General features: G+C 38.7%; 1 protein-coding gene across 4 annotated transcripts in view; it reads left to right on the forward strand.

Moving 5' to 3' along the window:
• The first annotated feature begins 2148 nt into the window (after positions 1–2148).
• The window catches only part of pdxdc1 (pyridoxal-dependent decarboxylase domain containing 1), a 35378-nt gene continuing 21629 nt past the window's right edge, over positions 2149–15897 (forward strand). The window contains exons 1-10 of one of the 4 annotated variants that reach the window (XM_055005242.1): positions 2149–2455; positions 7226–7322; positions 7647–7715; positions 7926–8009; positions 9481–9627; positions 11799–11988; positions 12388–12456; positions 12542–12620; positions 12797–12881; positions 14270–14318. In XM_055005242.1, coding sequence (XP_054861217.1) covers positions 2431–2455; positions 7226–7322; positions 7647–7715; positions 7926–8009; positions 9481–9627; positions 11799–11988; positions 12388–12456; positions 12542–12620; positions 12797–12881; positions 14270–14318 — 894 coding nt within the window. In that variant the 5' untranslated portion in view covers positions 2149–2430. Of the gene's footprint in view, positions 2456–7225; positions 7323–7646; positions 7716–7925; positions 8010–9477; positions 9628–11798; positions 11989–12387; positions 12457–12541; positions 12621–12796; positions 12882–14269; positions 14319–15897 lie in introns of all 4 variants that reach the window. The other 3 variants (XM_055005241.1, XM_023295761.3, XM_023295760.3) reach the window with 3 other exon arrangements.

Raw genomic sequence — 15897 nt, forward strand, 5'->3', positions numbered from 1 at the left:
CTCGGTTCGAAACTCGGCATGGCTTTCTCTGTGGAGTTTGCGTGTTCTGTGTGTGTGTGTGTGTGTGTGTGTTCTCACCATGTGCTCTGGGTTATTATATAATTACAATACAATGTGTGTTACTATTGTAAAATTGTATAGCAGACATGCACTGTAAAAACATCAACACATTTAGAGCAAGAGCTTTTTCAATACCTTCATCTCACATTAAAAACTGCAATATTTCACAAATTTGGCCTTGAAAAATATGTAAAAGATTGCAATAAATGGATGAGTTAAATAATGTGTTGCTCAGTTTACAGTGAAGTTTAAATATTTAACAGCCACAGGACGACTGTGCAATATGAACATAGGAAACTGAATCTGCAGAGCAACATCATTTTTACTAACAAGTATAAATTACACTAGAAATAGTACATATGAAAAACCACAATATGAAAAAATACTTAATATATGGGCATTACAGTGCAGGAAATGGTACACTAAGAACATAAATATTTGCAATGTAATACTGTTTACAAACCTGTGAGCTTCGCCAGGTTCCAGGGAAGATGATCTTCATATGTGGATGCTGCATGTGGAAGTGGTGCAGGTCCTCTCCCACCTCTGTAATGAGGTTTGAAATATCCCTCAGATTACTCCCACTGCAGTGGATGAGGAGAACATTGGGTACTCTGTAGCCGCCGTGGTTCAGTGTGGATGCTCATGACATCGTGGGTAGGTAGGTCTGAGTTACTTTTTCTGAAAGAGACAAAGAATCACATTAACATGTTTTTTTCTCAATTAAATGAAGAGAAGCTGCTAGCAACAGCCCACAATCTGACACTGAACCAAATAGGTGAACCTGAGCAGCTCTAACTCTAAGCTTTATCAAAGTTGAAGGTTTTAAACCTAATCTTAAAAGTAGAGAGGGTATCTGCCTCCCAAAGCCAAACTGGGAGCTGATTCCACAACAGAGGATAACTGAAGGCTCTGCCTCCCATTCTACTTCTGGAAACTCTGGGAACCACAAGTAAACCTGCGGTCTGAGAGCACAACAAGGTATTTAGAATACGATGGAGCTGGTCATTAAGAGTTTTATATGTGAGAAGCAGGATTTTACATTCTAACCTAGATTTTCACAATGGGTCGATGAAGAGAAGCTAATATGGGAAAAGTGTGATCTCTGTTAGTGGTTCCTGTCAGAACTCAGCTGGAGGTTTTTAAGAGAATTATTGGGACATCCTGTTGACAAGGAATTACAGTCGGCAAGTCTAGAAGTTGTAAATGCATGGGATAGTTTCTCAGCATCACTCTGAGACTGGATGTTTCTGATTTTTATGATATTAAGTGGATGAAAGAAAGTGTTCCTACAGATTTGCTTTATATGAATGTTGAACGACATATCCTCATCAAAAAATAACTTCAGTGCTCTTTACAGTAGAACTGGAGACTAAGACAATGACATCTACAGTAACTATCTGGTTAGATAGTAGATTCTAGTCATGTTCTTTCATAGTGATTCGCCTGCTGAGCAGACCTCTTTTTAAAAAACAAAACAAAATAAATGTAAATAACTTAACAATTAAGAGGTTAACATGCCTAATCTTCATGTGTCAACACGTATAAACTGGCATGTTACACTGCCAAACAAACAAATTTAACATTCAGTTATCAAACAGGCTATCGGGGTCCTTTCAGGGTCTGCTGCTACAATCAGCCAAAGAAGAGATCCTAAATACATTGAACTGAAGCCAACAGACAGTAAAACCGTCTGTGGAAAATGTGCTGCTACTCCACTGATAACTAACGACAACCTATTAGTTATTAGTAAAATGTTCACACGTTATATTAAACTACTGTTGAATTATTTTCATGTGGACCATGGGAAATTAACAAAAAATATCTTGACCTGTATGATAATCAGTCTTTTCCTCGACCTCTCAATTTGGGTTTTGAATCGGTGTCTATGGGAGCTGAGGCTTTTTGCGGCCAGCCCCTGGCGGCAGTATTGCCGGTTTTTGAAACTTTCGGGTTGGCTTCACTGTTCCGGGACGTTTGCTACGTCCGTCTTTCCTTGACAGTCTATGGTCATGAGACTTTTAACTCCGCCTCACGCTGCCATGGCCTGCTCTCGTCCACTTTTTAGGCGCAGTTCACTTCGAAGGAGCCTAAAATGAATTAATATATAAAAACATCCGCTGTCGTCATCAGTTGCGCTCCGATTGGCCAGTCCTGTGACAGAATGTGACGTCGGCGCCGCCAGCGTGGAACGTGCGGCAGGTCCAGGAAGTAAACTGTCCGGCTCGGTGCTGCGGGATACGGAGCAGGAACAGTAAATACGTGTCAAAGTCAACATTTCAACACGCAGCGTTCCCGAAACCCACCGAAGAGACGCCGCGGCAGTGCTTCGCCACAAATTCCCTGCGTCACGGAGAAGCAGAGCCTGTCATGCTGTCAGCTGAATGCAGTGACGGTAAGTTGCTGAAAGAGACGTTGGAGGTGTCTTTAGCTAGCCCTGTGTGTCGGTGCTGACACACCGCCGCGTGGAAGCTCCAGGAAACCCGTGTTTTGGAGTGGAGCTTGCCGTGTGTGTCCAATAAGAGAGAACAGCTGCTGACGCTGTGCTCCTGACAGCTTCAGTCCTCCGCAGGAACCTGACAGCTGCAGTGCACTTACCAGAAAAACGTCCATGATGTAAACACGAAACTCTCAGTGTAATTAATATAATGTGATACGGTACTGATTAATAATAATGCAGTAATAACACTGTTTCTGGGTCAACGAGCCTCTGCAATACTATCATTAATTACCACAATATACACTCCCCGGCCACTTCATTAGGTACACCTGTTTAATTGCTTGTTAACACTATTAGATAATCAGCCAATCACATGGCTGCAACTCAGTGCATTTAGGCATGTGGACGTGGTCAAGACAACTTGCTGAAGTTCAAACCAAGCATCAGAATGAGGAAGAAAGGGGATTTAAGTGACTTTGGACTTGGCATGGTTGTTAGTGCAAGATGGACTAGTTTGAGTATTTCACAAACTGCTGATCTACTGGGATTTCATGCTCAACAATCTCTAGGGTTTACAGAGAATGGTCCGAAAAAGAGAATATAGTTGTGTGGAAGAAAATCCCTTGTGAGAGATCAGACGAGAATGGGCAGACTGGTTGGAGATGATAGAAAGGCAACAGTAACTCAACCACTTGTTACAACCAAGGAATGCGGAATACTGAATGCACAACATGTTGAACCTTGAAGAAGATGGACTTCAGCAGCAGAAGACCACACTGTTCTTAGCTGACAGTGCCACTCCTGTCAGCTAAGCACAGGAAACTGAGGCTGCAATTGGCACAGGTTCACCAAAATTGGACAGAAGACTGGAAAAATGTTGTCTGATTTGATAAGTCTTAATTTCAGCTGCAACATTCAGATGTTAGGGTCAGAATTTGGCTTAAAAAACATGAAAGCATGGATCCATCCTGCCTTGTAAATCTGGAGCAACTGTGTCACGATATCATGTCAATATGGACCAAAATCTCTAAGGAATGTTTCCAACACCTTGTTGAAAGTATGCCATGAAGAATTAAGGCAGTTCTGAAGGTCAAGGGGAGTTCAACATTTTACTGGCTAGGTGTACCTAATAAAGTGGCCAGTGAGTGTATATATTGTAATATATAATACCCATATTATCAGGACAACTACTACTACTAGTAGTAATGCTCACATTACCCATCTGGGTACAATCCATGTGTGGTTCATTCTATGTTTTGCAGTTTTAAACCAGTAAATAAAAAACAAGAATCACTGAAAATTGAAAATTGATTTTTGGTCTGATATAATCTAATACTTTGTTTTAAATGAAAAAGCAGAAAGCAGACCAATTTGTCATTTATTTTTCATTTTCTCTCAGTTTTAAATGAATAAAAAAAAAACGACCAAATGGGCCTTTTTTTTTTGCTTTTCTGTTTCTTTTTATTTCTCCACTTCAAAGCAACTATGAAAAATAGGTCTATTTTATTTTATTTTGTTTTATTGTTAGTGGTATTTGACAGGAAAACAGATTACACATACATACCTAGACCATTAACAATAATAGTTTAAGGAAGCAGGTTGGCAAATATAAGCATAAAACAGGGTTAAAAAAAAACTGTAGTGAAACATTGGTGACATAAATATACGTACTAGGATAGGGTGATTATACTTTGACCTTGTTGCAGTCGCCTCCCCCTCTCTGTGGTCTCAAGCAACGTCCTGTTCACAGCACTGTTTGACTGGTTACATGACACATACAATAGTTCATCAGCACTGAAGGATAAATACAGTGTTGTTTGGTTCATCGGGCAATTCTTTTACATGTGAAAGTCTGATACAGACATGCAAATAGATTCAGCCCGTAGGTCCAAATTTAAGGAAGTTCTGATGTTCACAGCTCATTTTATAACCTTGTTGAAGTCATAAAACGAGCTGTGAAAACTCACAGGTGTGCTGTTTTATTTCAGTGATCACAGAGTTTCCAACTTTTGTGTGTATTCACGAGTGTATTCACTTCTGTTGCACTGAGTTCCTACTTTGGGGCCTGCATTTCCTGGTATAGTCTTTCAAAAGTATTTGTTTTTGATGGTTTTGAAGTGGAAAAGCCTGCGGTTCAAATTACAAAAATGCCATTACTGTAAGGTGATACAGTTTAGAATCATTTCACATTAGGTGATATTGCACAGGGGTGACCCACTTCTGTTGTTTGTCTGTTGTATATATGCTCCTATTAACAACAAATCCTTGACAAAAAGTATCGCATTTGGAAATGAACTTTGGCAGTGTAGAATCAGAGGAATTTTAATATTATGGTGCACTGAGAATCCAACGTGTATTTTCTTTTTGTAGGACATTATAATTCAATGTCACAATTTTCTGAACCTAATAGCTTAAAATATTGGAGATGCTTTATCTATTTAAATATACTTGGAAAGTACATACATTCATTCATTTACATGAAGAGATTAAAACAACATAACATTTCATCTTTAGTCCCTCATCCCTATAATAGCAAGGGTTTGCCGTACAGATTAATTATAATGTCCTGCCAACACTCTTGGTAAATTCAACATAGTTCCTAATTAAGTTTAAAAATGTGTCTTCTTTCATTTATTCAGGGATGCAACATTTATTGTTGGTCACTGAGCAAGAGAATGCAATGATCTTAATTGTTGCAATAACAGAGTATTAGCTGATAACTGCTTCACAGGACGATGCTCAGAACCCAGCTATGAGTGATATTTGCTTCCCTTTCCTCTCTTTCCATCTCACATTATGTCAGATGATTCTCATGGTTCTTGCAGACTATACATGCTTGTCAAAAAGAAAGGCTGGGACTTTAACGCATTAATTACGATTAATTAATTACACAAAAAATAACACGTAAAAAAATAACGCATTTAATTGCACCGAAGTTCCCTCATTTCTGGCACACTGGTAACACTGATGAACACTCCAGCCCTGTAGGTGGCGGTAATGAACCTAAAGTCTGTTTGCCAGCTGTGATAGAGAGTGAATCAGCGCAGATATGTCGGACCAACATGTCGGCTTGGTTGCAAATTTTCTCTTTTATTACGAAAACTGTTCAGCAAAAAGTATTTCTGAAAGCATTTCAGAAATAAGCTCCTGAATCTGTCCTTGTTTCAGTTCAATGACGGCTAGTTTAGACGTTTAATGAAAGTGTTCGCATTACTTCTGACCTCCGCTCCCAGTGCAGCATTTGCATAAACTACTTTATGCAAATGAGCTCCGGGGCGATGCAACATACGTTAGCTACGGCAGTCCTGATACTGGCTACCGGTGCAGCCATCCCATAATAGATCACTTTTCAAGACATTGAAAGTGCATGAGTTTACAAAAAGTCTTAAAATGTGGAATATAATCGCTGTAATTGCACTGTTTGCAGTAATCTGTGAATGTAGTAGACAGATGAAAAATGCAGATAAATATAAATTTAACAAACATTTTTGTTGTTTAAGTTTACCTTTATATCTAATCATTGATTCAGTCGTCAACCAAAATTTATTTGAATTGAAAAATTTTGTTCAAATGTTGCTATTTGGCAAAGCGTGATTAATCGTGATTAATTACAAAGCCTCTAATTAATTACATTTTTTGATCACGTCCCACCACTAAAATCAATAAAAGGTTATTACAACAAAATTTCTTAATTCTGGAAGTGGAGTTGTAATTGGAAAATGCTCTGTATAACACCAGTATTTACAGCCCTGTGCAATATCACCTAAATGTCAAATATTTTAAAACTGTAAAACCTAAAAATAAATGTGTCATTTCTACTTTGAAGTTGTATTTCCTCTTCACAAGTATGCATTTATCAGTTGAATGTTATCAGATATTATATATTGATATTTCTGATGGGCACAGCTCTAATCCTGTCTTAAGGGCAATTATTAAGCAGCTCAACTTGTTCAGTATTATATAACAGGAAGTGCATTACAGAACTATGAGTCGACTGCCTTTGTACAGCAGGTGTGTCAAGTAAACACACGGCCAACGTGCAAATGAAGCGTCCACACCCATGTGAATGCAGTGCTGTATTTTCACCTCATCCCGGAAGTTCCTGCCAATCAACGCATGATTAGCTATAAAAAACATGCTTGTGCTTCAGCATACAACTGCAAATGAAACATTAAGAACATGACAAGAAACCTGGACGAATGTTGGGAGCACGTTCTTTAGTGAGATGAGACTGAAATACATTTGACTGGGTCCAGCATGATTTGCATGAACCCGGCCAGGACTACTGTAGTGAATGCATAGTTCTGACAGTGAAGCACGGAGGTGGAAATGTGATGATATGGGGCTGCATGAGTGCAAAAAATGTTGAAGAAATAGCATTTATAGATACTGTTGATGCCTGTCAATACACCAAAACACTGACTGACAAGATGACTCAGACAGAAGAGAAATATTCCAGCATTATAATGTTCCAAAGTCACAGAAAAAGTTTCTTTATAAAAAAAAAAAAAAAGGGAAACTATGACCTGACCTAGTATGTTGCCTGACTTGAATACCTTATGGGTATTTTAAACGGAGAAGTAGAGCTACCCGTGGATTTGGTCTTTTTATAGCTTCATTTTGTCTCGTGCTTTTTGCTTCTTATATCTTCTTGATATGCATCCACACTTTAGTATGTGGAATTTTGAAAAGACAGCGTTAACAGTCTTTTTAACTCTCTTCCAGCAAGCTCACACACATCTTCAATGATGGTGGACTCCACACTGACTCAAGTTGGAAAAAATCTGAATGAGGCCATGAGGATCCTAGGAGATGGACAAGGGTAAAGTTACAGAATGTTGTCTTTATTCTTGTAATTACAAAACAATAATACAAGGTACAATATTGCCTTTCTGATCCTGTGATTTCAGGGAAGGGTGGTGTATTCTTAGAGCTTTGACTTCTGTTTCAGGCACTTGATTACTGACCATTCTGCATCTGGTGCTTTTTAATATAACAGACATTTGACCTTTTCATAAGGAAGCACAACAGCGCAAATTAACTAAACATGTGAAGAAACAATATATTCCAGGAATGCAACATCATAAAATGTACTGAACTGAAGCATTGTTAGATCTTCATGTGTTTGTGGTGTGATTCTGTTTAGAGAACTGGAGTCAGGAACCAGGAGGCAGCATTTCGGCAGTACTGGAATCCCTGGACCTCTGCAGGGAGAGTAAGACACACACAATATACAGAGAAACCAATTCACATCACAGAACTATTAGTACTTATAAAAGTACTTATATAAAAGATCTGAGTACTTTCACAATCTGGTAGCTTACAGAGATTGCATCAAGTTTAGAAATTATGAGGTGGGAGGAGATTTGTTTTGCCAAAGCTGAGTGACTGCAGCCTGTTATGTGTTTGTGTGTTTGTTGTTCAGCGGTCAGGATGTCTCCACTTTACTGCACCTAGTTCACAACCTTATTAACGACGAGGAGGAGGACGGGGAGAAGCCCACACTACAGTAAGTAGAACTAATCAGCAATTACTTAATATTTTTATAATTCCTGCAGCTCTATGGAAACAGCACAACCATGGCTAGAAGAAGAGAGAACTCACAAATGTTTTTTGTTCACTATAACACAGTTAAAGTGCCATAACAAAATAAAAAATGTAGTTGAATTTCTTGATGATTTATTTGACAAAAATTGAGAAATGTTGTTTATTTTGGTCCCATTTTTCCAAAAGGTATTACTGAAGATATATTACTTTACACATTTGAACAAGCTCTACAAACTCTGCATTTTTCACACTACTCTACACATCTAAACACTAAAAAGATATCATTTTGATTATATTTTCTAACAACTTGCTCATCTGAATACTGTTTTTTCAACCATGCTGCATTTATGTCTGTCCAGTTTGTTTTAATTCCTGTCAGATTTTGTTATTGGTTTCCATCCTTGACTTCTCTCTGCTCTATAGAAACACAATTTAATTTAATTGAATAGTCAGAACCTGGTGCAAGCTTATTTAGAGTACTTTTATGTGCTTAGGACCTTAAATTGTGATTTTTTTTTTTTAAACATTTAAACAGCTAAGTTATGTCATCTCTGTTTATTTACCCATTGTTCCTGGTAATACTACTAAAAATGTTGCAGTCAGATTTAGAGAACAGATAAGACATGAATGGATCCTCAGTTTAACACATTAAGCGCCTCACTAAAACTGTTAATTTTAATGTTGCAAATTTTAGACAGGTAAGACCCTTCATGACTCTATATGCTGCACAGATGTTTTTACACTCAATGATTTTTTCTCATATAGAGTACTGTATGACCACATGGTCACTTGCTGATGGCACAACACTTAAATCAATTGAATCTCTTTTTAAAAAAGCCATAAAAATTCTAGACATGAAACCATTTTCAGTTCATCATTGTACTGTCTTAGACAAGTATAACTTTCTTAGTTTTGACAATTTTGTTAATTTTAAAAATGCTTGTTTTGTATACAAAGTTTTGAATGGCCTCGCACCTCCTCCACTACAGGAGTTCATCAAAAGGAAAACCGTGAGTGGGATGGCTACCAGGGCCATGGCACGAGGAGACTGTCATGTGCCATACAGACGCACAAAATTTGCAAAGACTGTGCTCTCTGTAAAAGGCACCAAGTACTGGAATAGTCTTCCATCATCTATTAGAGAAACTCCAACACTTGCCACATTTAAGCTTCACCTAAAACAGTGGCTTAAGGAAAACCAGGCCTGTGAACATTTTTAGTGTAACTCTCCTTCTGTTTGTATTGTGATGTGTTTCTCTTTTTCTGTCACCTGCCTGGGGACTACAGATGGAAATTAGCATTTCTGCTATAATCTGGCATATTTACACTGCTATTGTTGCATGTGTTCATTAATATGCACTGTCCCTATTAAATAAACTAATAAACTAAACTTTAAAGTGTGTGATAATGCTGTTGTTTGGTGTCTCCAGTAGGTTGCTGAATGTGGGTGAACAGGGTCACATGGCATTGCTGGGTCACAGCCTGGCAGCCTACATCTCAGTGCTGGACAGAGAGCGACTGCGGAAGCTGACCACTCGGATACTGTCTGACACAACAATGTGGCTGTGCAGGCTCTTCAGGTACAATCCAGCAGTGCAGCTGTTTATTTGTAGAAATCGTTGGTTTTATGCGTTTGTGCCATCATTAGAACACCGAACAGCAACATTTGCAGGAGCGGAGTTGCTTACTATACTGCTTAATGTAACAGCACAATCTCACTACCTGCAGGTTGCTGCAACTCCCACAAACTCTTGCAATATCTGTCACATATTTACTGCAGGACGTTTATCTATATGTAACTCGCACTTCAGCTGACTCACCCTTTTGTAAGAAACCCTCAGTGGAAACTCTATCTGACTGTCCTGGGATATGTGATTGCCAGGTCAGCTTTATCAGATTAAATTGCAAGGGTCTTAATCATCCTGTTAAGAAAGTTCTCTCCAACCTTCACAACCGTAGGGTAAATGTTGAATTTCTACAGGAAACTCCTCTAAGGACTGTAGATCACTCAAAACTCAAAAAAGCAATAGGTGGTTGAATTGTATCATTCCACATTAAAGCTCGTGGCACTGCAGTTCTTATTCACAGATCCACATCCCTTATTGTTTCTAAGGTTATTGCAGGGTATAATGACTGCTATATCACTGTATCAGGATCACCATATTACACACCCTTAACTCTAACCACCATTTATGCCCCTAATTTGCTCCCCTGTTAGAGCTACTCAATCTTCTTCCTCTTGGTCAAAATCTTGTCATACATACAGTGCTGTGAAAACATATTTGCCCCCCTACAGATTCCTTTTATTTTTGCATATTTGTTGCACTTAAATGTGTCCGATCATCAAACTAATTTTAATATAAGGCAAAGATAACCTAAGAAAACACAAATAGCAGTTTTTAAAAAAGGATTTCACTGACTGAAGGGAAAATTCTGTCCAGACCCACCATTACATGTGTGAAAAGGTAATTGCCTGCCTTAGCTACAAAAAAAATGACCAAATTAATTTGGCAGTTGGGTAAAATTTCACCAACCACACTCATATAAGATTCCTGCCAGGCTTATTGAATCTAAACATCACTTAAACAGAATCTATCTGGCATTGTAAAGTAGGCGAAAAGATCTCAAAAACCAGCACATGATTCCACATTCTAAAGAGATTCAAAAACAGTTTTGAAACAAAGCAGTTGACATTTATCAGTCTGGAGGGTTACAAAGTCATTACTAAGGTGGCAGGACTCCAGTGAACCATAGTGAGAGACATTATCTACAAATGGAGAAAACATGGAAAAATGATGAACCTTCCCAGGAGTGGACCAACAACCAACATTTCTCTTTCCAAGGGGTCACAAAAGAACCAAGACGAACCTCAACGGTCGCATTACATCTGGTGTAAAGCCGATGCATTGTGCATTCCAGAAGAAGAACATGATACCAACAGTGAAACATGGTGGTGGTAGTGTGATGGTTTGGGGCTGCTTTACTTCCACAGGACCTGGATGAATTGTCATAATGACAATGAGTCAAAGCACACAAGCAAGTCTACCTCTGAATGGCTGAAAAAGAGCAAAATGAAGGTTTTGGAGTAGCCTAGTCAAAGTCCGGACTTTAATCCACTTGAGATGCTGTGGCAAGACCTTAACAGGGCAGTTTGTGCTTGTAAGCAATTTAATGTGCCCATATTAAAACTATTCTGCAGAGAAGAGTGGACCAACATTCCTCTATGGCAATGTAAAAGACTGATCCCAAGTTATCACAAACATTTAACTGCAGTTGTTGCTGCCAAACGGGCCCATCCAGTTATTAAGTTTGGGGGGGCAATTACATTTTCACAGGGGTGATATAGTTTTTCAATAAAGCTTTAATAAACCCATCATTTAAAACCACATTTTGTGTTTCATGGGTTGTCTCTGTCTGATATTCAATAAATATAAGTATGACTTTGATGATCTGGAACATTTAAGCGTGAGAAATATTAAAAAAAATAGAAGATTTCTTCTGCATACTTTTTCACTGCTCTGTACATGGTCTTTGCAAGTGTAGGAAAGCTTTTGTTCATAATTGTAGGTAGTTTTTGAGCCTCACAATTTCTGTTTGTCTTAGTACGGGACATTTTGTTGTTGCTTAGTGAAGAATTTTATGATACTGACATGAGTATAATGATGCATTCTCCTACAGGACAAAATAAAGTCACATGGCGCTCCTACACCGCTAGTATTGAACTTTGTCTTTTAATCTATCTGCCCTTCAGGTATGAGAACGGTTCCGCCTGCTTTCATGACGATGACAGGGATGGCCTCGTAAAAGTGTGTCGGCTGGTCATCAACGCCCGCTACCAAGAATATGCCTCGGAGGGCTATACAGTCCTAAGCTCCAAACAGCCAATCATCTACCAGAGTGCATCCTGCAGGCCTGGTCTGGCACAGCACCTGTGCACTCAGGTAGGAAGGGTGAAACGCACAAACCTACACCACATAAATCATGAAGATTAAAGCCTCTATGGGTGAAAATTTCATGAACATACCTGAAAAGACATAAAGGGGTTTTTTTTGGTAGCAAGATTAGCCAGGTCCCAACCACTACTACTGCTACTGCGATTTTAGAATTAGAGTTGCCATTGAACACCCTTTGTTTTCCTGGATGGAATTACTTGTGAATTTCATCAAGAAATTTAATTTAAAACTTGCCTCTTTTGGTAGCACAACTAGTATCATCTAGACTCTGGCAACCCAGTTGCATATAATGTGTATATCGTCATGTATAATGTCTTGAACCCTACATACACATATTGTTGCATGCACAGCAGAAAGCCATTTTCATGCCGGTCTTTGTCTCATTAGCTTGGCCTGCCTCTCTCCAGTTTGTGCACGGTGCCATGTAACACTGTCTTTGGATCCCAACACCAAATGGTAAGACACTGCTTATAAAACTACACGGCTATCAGGCAGTTTAAATGAAATTGATTTTGACCCAGACCATGTTTCTCACTGTCAGGATGTTGCCCTGTTGGAAAAACTAATCAAAGAGGACAAAGAAGCTGGGAAGCTTCCTTTGCTATTGATTGCCAATGCAGGTGAAGTACAGTTACAGTTCAAACATTGTACTTTGCACAATGTGTGTATGTGGTATCACAGGAGTTAAAGATATTTTATTTACCAATAGATCAACTGTTTATGAGAAATGTTTCTGCGGTTTGAATTAGTTCATTTGGACTTAATTAAGGTAATCATGTGGTTTTTTCCCCCTCAGGTACCCCTGGAGCAGGACATACAGACAAGTTGGGCCGTCTAAGGGACCTGTGTGATCAGTACAGCTTGTGGCTTCATGTGGAGGGGTGGGTCACCTCTGTCACCCTCTATAGTAGATGGTCTGGAGGAAAAAGTTCAACAATTTGTGAAATATACTTCTTTGCTTTTTATCGTGACAGTGAGATGACCTCCTGTCTGTGCGTAAGCAAAAAGAGTGGAAGCAATAGGAAACAGTTGGGTATATCATATGGATTTCAAGGAAGCATAGATACCACTTTATTTATACCAAGCAAAAATGCAGCAACTTTGAAGATTGCGTCTGTAATATCAGGTGTCTGAGCCTTGAAATTGCTCTGCTTGTGGTTTAGTGATGTGGTTTTTCATGACAAGTCATGCACCTACAGTGACACGGCTTTTGTTACGTGGTGAAGGTTATGAAACTCATACTTACATGCTGAGAAGGTGACAAAATCCTGGTAACACCTGACAAAAGTGGTCATCCAAACTGATGTTGTAGGAGCTGCTATTAATATTTACTGCCTGCCAGTTGTCTCTGGACATTCTCTCTGGTATCCAGTGTTTGCTACTAAGTTAGCTGTTGCTGTTCCCCACTGCTAGCATTTTGAATCTCTTTGAACCGGGCGTTGTGCTGAGTCTTAAGATATCTTATCAAACTGGTGTGTTAAATGAGCCATTTTTCAGTCTGCTTTACTTTTGTTGCCGTCACACCTGTTATGTCATAGATAGAGGAACTATGGAGTTGTACTGTGATGTCTGACCCTGGGATCTTTACGTTGTGGTGTTGTGGAGTTAGTCCTCTGTGGCTCTGGCTTGTTCTAGTGCACTGATACTTAGTTAGATTGAGAACTGGGGAGTTCGGAGGCCAAGTCAACACCTTGAGCTCCTGAGCAGTTTTGCAGTGTGGGAGGGTACGTTGTCCTTTAGAATGGTGGTCACTGCTGTTGAGTAGTGTGTTTGCCATGTTGCAGAGTGGGGAGGTGTGGTTGGTTTAAAGCCATGTTTTGAGCTGCGTTGTATTGGTGACATATAGGTATGTGAGCCTGATGTATACCTATAGATGGGTACCAGGCACTGGGGCGAAACTTTTAAATACTAATAGGCTCCAACATAAACGGTTCTGTACTTTAGGAAGTAAGATTGTTGTGTTATGTTCTGTCTCATCACTGTAGAATATGTTGGATGTGTCTTGATGATGCACTTTTGCTATCCAATTCTAAAACGGAGCTCTGTCTGTCGGAGATACAGACCATGGTATCACATTAAGTTTTTTTAGTAATTAGTTTTTTCCCTTTAAAAACAAAACAAGAAAACACAATCTAAAAGTACCGTTAAAGTACCAAAAGTACTGCACTGATTTTTGTCCAAAAAATTCTATAAATGCAAATAATAATGGTGATAACTGTTGTATTTTATATTTATTGTGATGTTCTGTCTTTTTTTTTTGTCTCCACAGGGTCAACCTGGCAACCCTGGCACTGGGGGAGGTCACTTCTGCAATCATGGTAAGCTCATGTTAAAATACTTTCATCCACTTATTGTATTTTATTTTTTAAATGGAAGGGCTACGAGTAAATTTGAATGTAAAATTAATGATAAATGCACAAAAACAGATAAAAACAGCGATTGCATTATTAATGTTATCAAATAGATAATAAAAGAGAAATGTAGAGTGGTCGTGGTCAAAGTCAAAATAAGTTTGTGGTCCCATTCTTTTGCATTCATATTGCTATATTCTAATCTCTGTTCCTCAGTGGTGACACTGCTTCCTTTGTGGCTCAGACATCTGTTATGTCTGAATAACACACATAGTGTTACCACAGTGAAACATTATATAGTGGTACAAACCCGTGACTTTTCCAAAGAGATAAAGCCTACAACATTTATTTCCATTCTTTAAAATTACTATAATCATACATTGCGTTTCACCATGTACCAAATCATGTGTATAGTGTGTCATGTCTAGACATGGCAAATCCTCCTAGATCCAAAACTTGCAGGATAACCAGTACCACCCAAAATCTGGTTAGTTATAAGACTTCACTGATGCTGAACAGTGAAGCTTTTCAGTTTTCAAGTCCAGATGTATGAGAAAGCTTCTTGGAGTGGTAGGAGTCCCACAAGAAGTGAGCCATTTTGAATTTACATCATTTATTTACACCATTTTGCACAGTTTTTTCCATTTGCAGCTTTTGCACTTTACTCGAGGGGTAATAACAGCAACTTCAAATTAAACTGGTGTCATCTAAAGACCTCAGTGATACAAATTCATCCAAATTGTAAGGTTTTATTTTAATTTTACACTGTCACTGATGTTCTGCCATGAAAAAGTTGTTGTCTCAAAAGTGCTTAGTCCAGTTTGCCTGAGATTTCTCGTGCTTGATAAGTCCCTGCCTGAACAAGTCAAGTCGGTATTTATTTATAGCAACAAGAAATTTTTGGACCTATACTTTGAAAGACCACTCCTAGCAGGTGAACCGCTTCCTCCTAAAACTTGGTCGTAAAATACTGATGATGCCAGTTAATGAAGCATCGCAGCTTTCATCTAATGCCGTGGCGACACGATATGCAGTGTGAAACAGGAAGCTATTATTTTTTTAGAGGCTACAAATCATTGAAAACACCCAAATGTCTCCTGAACACATAAGTGATTAAAGTTTTCTTTCTTATGGGTCTTAGCCATGGGTGTGGTACAATTGCTCCATAGTGCTCACTGGAGAATTTCAACAAAGTTACTCCCTTGTGCTACATTTCACCTACTTAAAAGAAATTTGAATTCCGAAGATGTACGAAATAGCCTATTGGTGCAATACCCTAAACCCAACAGTAAGCAGTTTTTCCATTTGATGAGGTGTAAATTATCTAATTCTTTCTTGATAAATAACCAGTACAGCTTAAAATTTTATTGGTGTCATCTAAATACCTTAGTGATGTAAAGTTAGAACTCATCATGGAACACACATGGTGAATTTTAGTATTTCAAAATAAAACGGAAGTTGTTGAAACTCAAATATGCCCCAAACTTCACGTTTGGGTTAGTCATAGTGACACAGGAAGTTCACTTTATGTGACAATCATCTTTTG

This window comes from Amphiprion ocellaris, chromosome 19 (assembly GCF_022539595.1).
Source record: "Amphiprion ocellaris isolate individual 3 ecotype Okinawa chromosome 19, ASM2253959v1, whole genome shotgun sequence".
NCBI classification, from domain to species: Eukaryota; Metazoa; Chordata; class Actinopteri; family Pomacentridae; genus Amphiprion; species Amphiprion ocellaris.